At 48.4% G+C, this 9,421-nt stretch overlaps 1 protein-coding gene across 1 annotated transcript; it reads right to left on the bottom strand.

Annotated features, from left to right (window-relative positions):
- Window positions 1–499: 499 nt before the first annotated feature.
- On the bottom strand, window positions 500–8,548 carry OTP (orthopedia homeobox). Its single transcript, XM_059173482.1, has 3 exons — window positions 8,512–8,548; window positions 6,799–7,208; window positions 500–1,030 (listed from the first exon to the last, which is right to left on the bottom strand). Exons 1-3 carry the CDS (start codon window positions 8,546–8,548, stop codon window positions 500–502), a joined length of 978 nt encoding a protein of 325 aa, XP_059029465.1.
- Between the last annotated feature and the right edge of the window lie 873 nt (window positions 8,549–9,421).

Raw genomic sequence — 9,421 nt, forward strand, 5'->3', positions numbered from 1 at the left:
GTGCGGGTTAAGAAGGGACCCGAGGGGAGGCGGCGGGCGAGGGGTCGTAGGCGTCGTGTTGAAGGTGTAGGTGAGAATGCCGCCAGTCGGAGGGCTGGGAGGAGGGCGCGAGCACGCTACGTGCGAGCCGGGTGGCCGGGGGTAGCTGCGAAGGGTCGGGTGAGGCGCGGGAGAAGGGGGCCAAGGAAGATTAAGCGAGACGGGAAGAGGAGCTGGGGGTGGGGAGGGGGAGAGGGGACCGGGGCGAGCGAAATCAGGCGGAGGGGAGGCCTCGCGGGCTGGGGCTTGGGGTGAGCCCGAGAGAGCGAACGAGAGAGGAGAGAACGAAACGAGAAGTGGCGGAGGCCAGGCGGGGATGGGGCAGGGCGCCGGGGCCGGGGCCCGGGCAGGGAGCTGGGGCCCGGGCGCGCGCCGAAGGACCTCGGGGCGGCCCTGGGGGCGGCCCTGGGGGCGGCCCTGGGGGCGGCGCCGGGGGCGGAGCAGGCTGGGCGCGGCTGCATTAAGTGAAGCTCATGGAGACTGTGTGCTCTAGCGCCTTGCGGCGGAGGGAGGCGATGCTCGTGCCCCGCCACACGTCGCTGCTGTCCGGGGAGCTGCAGAGCTGGGGCGAGCCGGAGACGTTGCTGGGGCCGGGGAGGGAGGCGGGCACCATGCCGGGGAAGGCGGGCTGGTAAAGATGCGACTGCAGCCCCGCGCCGTTGGAGCCCGCCAGGCTGTTGGATAGGCCCATGGAGTTGGGCGGCGGCCCGGCCGCCAGGCTGCACTGGGACAGCGACTGCGCCATGGCTTGCTGCCTGCCCAGCGCCGGCGGCAGCGGGAGCTGTGACACGCCCGGCATGGCGGCCGCCGCCCAGCGGGTGTCGTTGGCGTGGAAGGAGCACAGGCTGTCGCCCATGGCGGCGGCGGCCGCGGCGGCGGCTGACGGAAACTGAGGCAGGCCTGGCGTGGGCAGCAGCGTCCCCGGCGCGCGGAACACGTTGGTGGTCTTCTTGCGCTTCTTCCACTTAGCGCGCCGGTTCTGGAACCAGACCTGGAGCGGGCGGGGCGGGAGACAGACAGAGCGCTATCAGCAAGCCGACCGGCCCGGAGGGGCGGGGGCTTGAGCCTGAGAAACCTGCGTCAGACCCTGCCCCAGGTGGAACAAGCGCCTTCGACCCAACGCGCCCCCAAGGCCAGCCAGAGACCGCGGTTCTTGGTCAGCTGGAGAAAACCGGTGCCCGGGGCACTCAGCAAGCGCTCACTTCCGGGGTCCTGAGTAGTCGTGCCCCCCGCGCTCCTACACTCGGTGCGAACACACCACCGCGCGCGGCGTTCAACACGCCCCAGCATGCTGGCACATTCTGTGCACTGCTTAGATGCACAAGTCTGCAGGCAGGCATGTGTCAAAATTGGACCCACAGGTGTACAAATGAAGATAAACATGTGTACCCATGTGGCTTAATAGCGTGCCTTATAACACTGATGGGGTATAGAATTTTCAGAAACGCTGGAAATTTGGAAATTGATGAAAGGCTGTGCATGACATAGCCGGTCTCAAAATCGAAAGACAAAGGAAAACCCCTAACGCCACGGATGACAGAGCGGAGAGGTTAATACAGTGATCCATGTGGGAAAGTGAGCCGCACTGAGCTGCGGTGTTGTTTGGGTCGCCACCGTGACTTGTGATTCCCAGCGACTGGTGCTTCTGCCACAAGTCTCCTTGCCTCATTCTCAAACCCCTCTAACGGCACCTTTTATCTGAGCTATGCAGATACACTGGAATCTGCTGCCAGAGCCCGGTGCTTGCCAGTCTATTTTAAGAAACTTACTGAGGACACGAGGCTATAGGGCCTGCAGTTCCACAAGTCCCCCCTCTGTGTTTCCTGTTTCATCTGTAACTGAAAGCAAATTTTCTGACTACAAATTAAAGGTCAGGTTTAAAGCTCACACTAGTAATGAATCAAATTTAATATTGCGTAGATCCAATAGCCACATATCTTTTTAAAGGAGATGTGTTTGATAAAATATACTCCAAATAAAAATAAACCTTCTACTCATTCTTTATTCACAATAACCCTGAATTTCTGAACTTACCAAACAAATTTGCCTATTAATGTCATATTCGCTACCACGGGAAGGAAAGTTTCTTCTTAAAGATGTCAGACCTGCCTGACCAAGGTAGCCCCCTGTCTCCTTATATTTGAATTTGATATTTATTTTTTTAATTCGATATTTTAAAAAATCATCATAATAATTCGCAGCATACCGACATGGCAGGCTGTCAGTTTAACATCTAGTTAGGTGGAGGTTTACTGTGCATAAATACAAATGATGTGAGACACAGCTCAGGTACTGATGAGTTTCCTCTTAGAATTTGGCAAACGCAATTTGACCATATTCGTGACCAAAAGGCCATTCATCTGTTAATCCAAGCTAATGTTCAGCGTTTATTCTGCAAGATAAAGGGTCATGAGTATGAACGTAACTGACCTGTTGTTGGCGAGCCAGCTATTCACAGAGATGTGTTACACCCATGCAAGTGGAGACACTGTACGCTTAACAGTGTGAACGGCTTTGCAATCTAGAATTATCTCCTATCTTTGGGTCGGGCCTGGCCCTGCCACAACACTCTCACCATTGCCCACCATATTATCTTTCTCTGATTTCTACCCCATTTGCCATGTTTCTGCCTACCCCAAGTTCCAGACTGTATAAAGATGCAGGGTCCCTGACTTGCTAAAGCCCTTTGAGTTGGTGGCACAACGGATTAATGAGACTGCGGGGCCCTTGATAGTAACCGGGATCAATGCTGCCGGCAGCGAATTGAGCTGTTAGTGGCCTGGAGCGGAGAGTAACCCACAGAAGCCAAGGAAAACACGGCAAGGAGACCTGCGGCCACAGGTCACTTTGCATTCCCCATCCACGGCTGGAATGGGGGGAGGTAAACTGGCTGAAGCCCTAGACAGGGATGGTGTCTAGGTGAGAGTCCCATCTCACATTCCACACCCAGATATATTTTGAAAGGTATCTATAAAGGCTGGTTCCTAACATCCTACAAAGTGTCAATGAGTCCTGAGAATGTTTGAATGTTTGGAACGTGGAGGAGGAAGGTGGCAGACATCTGTGGGGGAGTGGGAAGAGAAGCAGCAGAAAGAAGGGGGCAGGTTTGCCCCATAGGATTTCAGTGTAAAACACACCCACTAGAAGGGTTTCTGAACCTCAGACACAGGTGGAAAAGAACAGCTGTTAAAGAACTAAATATTATAGGGATAATCGAAAAATCGTGCTCAATTATGTTTGAGGGTTAGTAGTCAAATGATGGCTACAAAATTTTTTATGTTTCATGGCTTACTGGGGTTGGGAAAAAAATCTGCATGGGGTCTGAGCACCTCCGTTCCAAGCTATGATGCATATGTTTTTAAAATGTGAATGTTTCCACTTGAAAACTAGAGCATGACGGATTAAAATGCAGGCAAAACCTAAGGGAGATTTTGAGAATGCACAGATGACAACTGCAGAAAATATATTAACCGCAGCCACGGGCCAACTTTGTACTCAGTTTGAAATGCAGCTCTTCTCAGAAAATGCTTAATACAACAGTGAGAATCTAATGGAGGTTGGAATTTAAAAATCCACTTTCATGATATCTGCTGTTACAGTAATATAGACATACTGTAAATGTATTTTAAAATATATAGCCCGTTTAATTCCCCAACTATAAATGGCTCAGAAATAGAGAAAGAGAGGAAGAAAGAGAGAATATTACTTTTTTCCCCCTCGAAGCAAACGCTTTATGAAGATCTCATTGGAATCCAGCAAATGATTAATGTGAAGATTTGGGAGGAAATCTGGGGAGCTGTATTAAAGCCGAGATCTCAGGTTCATTTCGATCAGCCAGCCGTGAACTCTGGGCCGAATTCATTACACTTTAATAGTGCTGGGAGAGGAAGAAAATGCAATTTCTCATTCCATTAGAAAACTAGAAAATACTCTCAGCTTGTCCCCCTATTAAGATGTGGCAGGTGACAGGGCCATTCTGGGGGACACGGTCAATGGAATTACAGCACATTATTTTTGTTCGTATAAAATATTGAAAGGCAAGCCTGACTGTGCAGAAGTTATTTCACTGATTTGGTTTTTATGTAAATAAAATATTGAAAGTTAATTAATCCGTGCTAGAGACTAATGATTATGCTTATTATATTGCATTTGATCGCGTAATTTGCATGATTCTCGCATTGCTGCTTAATAAGCCATTCCAGGTTATAAATAATTCTGAAATTGGTTTCTAATAATGGCATGCTATAAAAGGAATGGTTTTATTACACTAGCCAGAAAAAGGGAGCGATATCAGACATGGAATTGGCCTCCATGTAAGTAGAGGTGCTTTTATAAATGCTTAAAAAGTATGATATATGCCAGATATAGATTAAAAATAAGTGTGTTGGATCAGTTAGTCTAGAATTAAAAAGTATCTTTAAAAACATACAATTGTAATAAATTAAATATTTAGATCATTTTTAATCAGTGCAGTGGCCCACATACTGAAAAGAATGTGTGGCAATCTGTTAACTATAAAGAAAACTATGAAGGACTCATCATATAAGAACATAAACCAATTACTATTTAATTTGAATTTGGTCAAGGAGCAATGGTACAGTGAATTGTGAAGTAAATACATTTTCCATAAATTATTTTTGCATTACATTACATAATGTTAATCATTCTGAAATGTTAATTAAGAAGGTTATGTTGATCTGATTACTTTTTAAACTATGAAACATTATTTTTAAAAATATTGAAATTGCCATTCTATTAAATTGTTCCTATCAGCAGCTTCAAGCTATTATCTTTTGTTGAACATTATGCTAGAACAATTAAAGTACTTTGTCTTTTTCTTCTTGATTATTCTTTTGTGTACTTTTTGAAAATAACTTTCTATAACATAGTTTGTATTTTATTTCATTTACAACTTTTTATATTAAAAGAATCACTGCCATTAACCTTTGGAAGACCTAATAAAGTTTAATAGACCTCATTTTCTTTTTTCATAAAGTCAGTTGTCCAATTATATTTTATTTGTGATTCTAAGTTCTATTTTAATTTAAACTAATTACCACTATGTCTAGGTTAAGCAACAGCATTTTACTCTTTAAAACAAAAATTATCAGGTAGTATTTCTCTTGAGGGACAAAAAGCAAATTTATGAATTTTGAACTTATGAGATTTTAACAAGCCAGTATTATCATTAGCCTTAGTGGAAGTATTGAAATTGTGTATCTCTGTTCAGGTTTGGACTCGACTTCAGATTTCAAAAGAAAAGGTAAGTAAAATTTTTAAAAAACAAATAGTATATATCTACACAGTAGGATATATCTGCACAATGCAATTAATACTCTTTGGGTGTTTAATTTCAACGGCCCATGGTTCCGGGCTTCCAAAGTTCACTAATGAAACCATCCAGACTTATACTGAGTAAAAATGTTACTCTATATTATACCTTGATTATTTCTGTATTAATCTGACCACTTTAAGTCCCCAATGATAATATCCATTTGCTGACTATTTAAAACAGAAGCATATGCTATTTTTCCAGGTTAGACTATCTTTAAAATGTCACACAAAGACAGAAATATTCAACCCTGTGATTATGGACAGCCTTGCCTCTTACTTCTTAGATCAAATATAAAGGAACTGATATCTTTAAACTTAATTTGTTAAAGCACCTACAGCTATAGTTGATACTCAACATGACAGAAATATCACATCAGAGGCGGGAAAGGAGGGTTTTCAGAACCCTGGATAGCTCAAGACCAACTTAGCGAATTGGAATTTCACCTCCACACTTGTCCATAAAATATCTGATATATTGTTTTCATTCTTCTAAGAAGCCAAAAAAAAAAAAAATCTGAGATTCACTGGGCTTATACTTTTTTCCCCTAATTTTCAGAAAAGTTATAGGTGTGATTTTATAAGTTATATATAATTTACAACTTGGAGGGTGGTTGGACGAGAACAAGGGATCAGTAATGATTTCATCTACTACCTGTCAATCTTTCCTGTCCTAAATGTCCTTTCTTCAGATCGGATATCTACAACAGAAAGCCTTCATCCCCCTCCTCCCAGTTTCCTTAGGGGAAACCCGGGCTCAGAGACTGTAGGGGATCTCCTCAGCCTCCCTCAGCGCACTGGTAGATCATCAAAGTTTAAAACCTTTGCAAACCTCAAAGCTCGGGGTATTTTGTCGTAGAGCGGCGGGAGGGAGATGTTCAGGAAAATAAAGCTACACGGTGAACCTCAGATGTGGTTTTTGTTTTCTGTTTTTGTTTTTTTGTGGTTTTTTGTTTGTTTGCTTTTTGTTTTGGGGGGGGGTTGGTGCCATTATGTCTTATTTTCTCCCTTTTCAAGTTTTCTGGATAACTGTTGCATTCCCGCATTTATCTAGACGCCTTACACAGACTCATTAGGGGGTAATGAAATACTTGTCAATAACTCGAGCTGGAGTGGAGGTGCGCGCTCGGCTTAGCCGCCAGGGAGACGCAGAGGCTGGGAGGTGCGGAGGCTGGGAGATTCGGAGCTTCCCTTCTCAGTCAAGACGAATGAGACGACCTAACAGTCGAACAACGCCGGCTTCGCTTTTGAGGCATTTCTGTGGGAATGTGACTCTACTGGTGGGAGAAGGGGGCCCTGCTTGTCCACAGAACTCACAGGCAGCCGAAGCGCAAGCCCAGGACCCCGTCAAGGAAAAGACCCCATTTCTATTGCCCATATCCTCCCGCCCTTCCTTGTCTGCAGCCCCCGCGCCCAAGCCCGGCGTACCTGCACTCGGGACTCGGTCAGCCCGATACGCAGCGCCAGTTCCTCGCGCATAAAGATGTCAGGGTAGTGAGTCTTCGCGAAGCTCCTCTCCAACTCGTTGAGCTGCGCGGGCGTGAAGCGCGTCCGGTGGCGCTTCTGCTTCTGTTGGCCCTGCTGCTGGCCGGCTTGGCTGGGGTTCGGGCCGCCTTGGGGCCCCGGCTGTTTGTCCGGGTCCTTTGCGCTCACCGCCAGCGAGGCCGGCGTAGAGCCCACTGTAGTGATGTCCTCCCCGGGCAGCAGAGTCGCTCCCTCGACTGGGTCGGAGTTGGGCGCTAGGTCCCCCGGATGGCCCCCAGGGTCGGAGCCCCCCACGCCCAGCCTACACTTCACCGCCTCCCGGTGGCCCAGAAGCTCAGCGGCATCTTTCATACCTGAGGAGGCAAGGGGATCGCGGTCACTACTTTCCTGGCGATGCCAAGAGAGACCGTCTTCACTTCGCGGTCCTCCTTCAGCCCCATCCTCGGCTCCCTACGCGCCCACGTTCGCCCTACAGAGGAAACTCCCGGGATGCTCAGCTAGGTCCCCCAGAATTTGGACAGCCAGGTTGGAATACCATCTCCCGACCCTTTCCCCTCTCCTGGCAGCCAGCTCCCCTAGTATACAGCACATGCTTTCGTATCTCCCGCAATGAAACACGCCCAGTCCCGGCAAAGAAACGTGCCTCCGAGTCCCTTTCATGAACAGTACTCCGGAAGCCCCTTGGACCTTGGACCAGGTTGGGGTAGGCGGGGTGGGGGTGAGGGGGGAGAAAAGAAAGAAAGAAAATTAAACGACTTCTTGGTTGCTGCCTCACCTGCGCTTAGGCAGCTTAGCGAACTCTACCGCCGGCCCTCCGCCGATTCCCTCTCACTTTTGGAAGATGAATAATTCTCCAAGCTTTCCACCCTCTGAAATCAACCCAAATCAGCTCCGCCTCTCCCTCAAATCAGAGAAAGTGTTTGGAAAATGGAGTCACATCCATCACCAAAGATTCCCAAACCGGAAACCCAGAGCTCAGCAACCCAGACCGCATTAAGGAAACTCAAGTAAACTCTATAGACAGAATAGTGAATCAAACTTCAGAGAATTCAACTTTTCTTTCCGGAGAAATAAAAGGCGCGTTCCCCTCAGACACTGTCAACGCCGAGTCCCTTGCAGGCGGGGATGCCTGTAGGGATGAATTTGGCTTTTCTCCTTTCTCAGTGAACACACATAGAAAATCCGCCTCGATTGCAGCGACTTCTCTTTTATGCCAGATTTTTACAAATTCAACCATACTTAGATGAGGGGTAGAGAAGGAGGTAGTGGAAGAGAGAAAAAAAAAAAGGAGGAGAAAAAAAAAATCCCAAATCAAAGCAAACAGGCGGGGAAGAGAGAGAAAGAAAAACACCTCCGAACAAATTATCTCAGGGTAGATCGCCGTTCAAAAAAAAAATTTAATAATAATAAGGGAGAGGGAAGAAGGGGGGGAGGAAAAACAAAAAGTAACAACATTTCCCTAGTCCTTTTTGGATCTACATATTCCATAGATTTTTTTTTTTAAAGACGATGTTAAATCAAATTAAACTTTAATGCAGCACAATTACTTTTAAAGAAATTAGTCCATTTAGGGCGCATTAAGGTAAAATAAGGAACAAATTGACAATTTCCTGCCCGGGCTTCTCCTGGCTGCCCGGGCGAGAGGCGCGCACTCACCTAGCCTGGCGTCCAGGAGGTCGGCGTGAGACAGCATCGCGCACCGCTCCAGGGCGAAAGCTGTTCCCCCCCAAATTTTAGCGGCTTTAAGTTATTTAAAATAGATATAAGCTATAAGCTATACGATATAGATATATATAGATCACCTAAATGAAAGAAAATTCGGTTTGTGGTTAAAAAGGGGGCTTCTTGCATTATAATGTCCTTTAGAGAGACGGGGAGGTGCTTAACAGTTGAATGAACCCGTGAGCAGCTCGGCGAGGGGACCAATCAGGAGGGCAGCCTGCAAATGTCAGCGCCGGGAGAGTCCCCCACTCCGCCCGCCCGCCCGCCCGCGCCCGCCCGGAGGAGGCGGTGGCGGCTGCCCTGGCAGCTCCAGCCGACAGCAGCAGTTAAAGCAGCGGTGGCCGCCTCGGCCTCGCCCGGGGCTCAGCGGCCCGGACTCCGCTGGTTCTTCTCGCGATTTTCTCCAGGCACACCTTTCCTTTTCCTTGTCCCTGTTCCCTCCAAGGTGCAGCTCTGTCTCTGACGACTAGGATCTTCCCGGGCCCAAGGGACAGAGCACGGCCTGACCCTCGCGTGACCCGAGAGTCACTCCCGCCCGCGCGCTGTGGGCCACCCTGGCCTGCTGCTGGCTCGGGCCTGCCAACACGCAGCACAACCCGCGCCCTGCGCGGCCTCTAGAACGCGCCTAGACTTCGCGGCCGCCTAGCAGGCCTGAGCCTAGGGTACAGAGGCCCCTGGCTGGGACCTCGTCTCTAAAGAGTACCACCCCCTCAGCAGGCCTAGAGAGGAAAAAAGGAGTAGACTCCCCCCGCGGCGCTTCCTGGGCCGGCAGTCGGTTTCAGGGCCCCGAGCAGAGTGCCGATTAGTACACTCTGCACCCTTCCCGCTGGGAGCCCGCTCCTCT

This window comes from Mustela lutreola, chromosome 5 (assembly GCF_030435805.1).
Source record: "Mustela lutreola isolate mMusLut2 chromosome 5, mMusLut2.pri, whole genome shotgun sequence".
NCBI classification, from domain to species: domain Eukaryota; kingdom Metazoa; phylum Chordata; class Mammalia; order Carnivora; family Mustelidae; genus Mustela; species Mustela lutreola.

Excerpts from the sequence above, each read along its gene's own strand:
- OTP (XM_059173482.1), bottom strand. The coding sequence starts at position 8,548 with ATGCTGTCTCACGCCGACCTCCTGGACGCCAGGCTAG. Across the intron at positions 7,209-8,511 it reads CCTCCTGGACGCCAGGCTAG|GTATGAAAGATGCCGCTGAG; the intron begins GTGAGTGCGCGC and ends TTGCCTCCTCAG. Across the intron at positions 1,031-6,798 it reads TGACCGAGTCCCGAGTGCAG|GTCTGGTTCCAGAACCGGCG; the intron begins GTACGCCGGGCT and ends CGCCCGCTCCAG.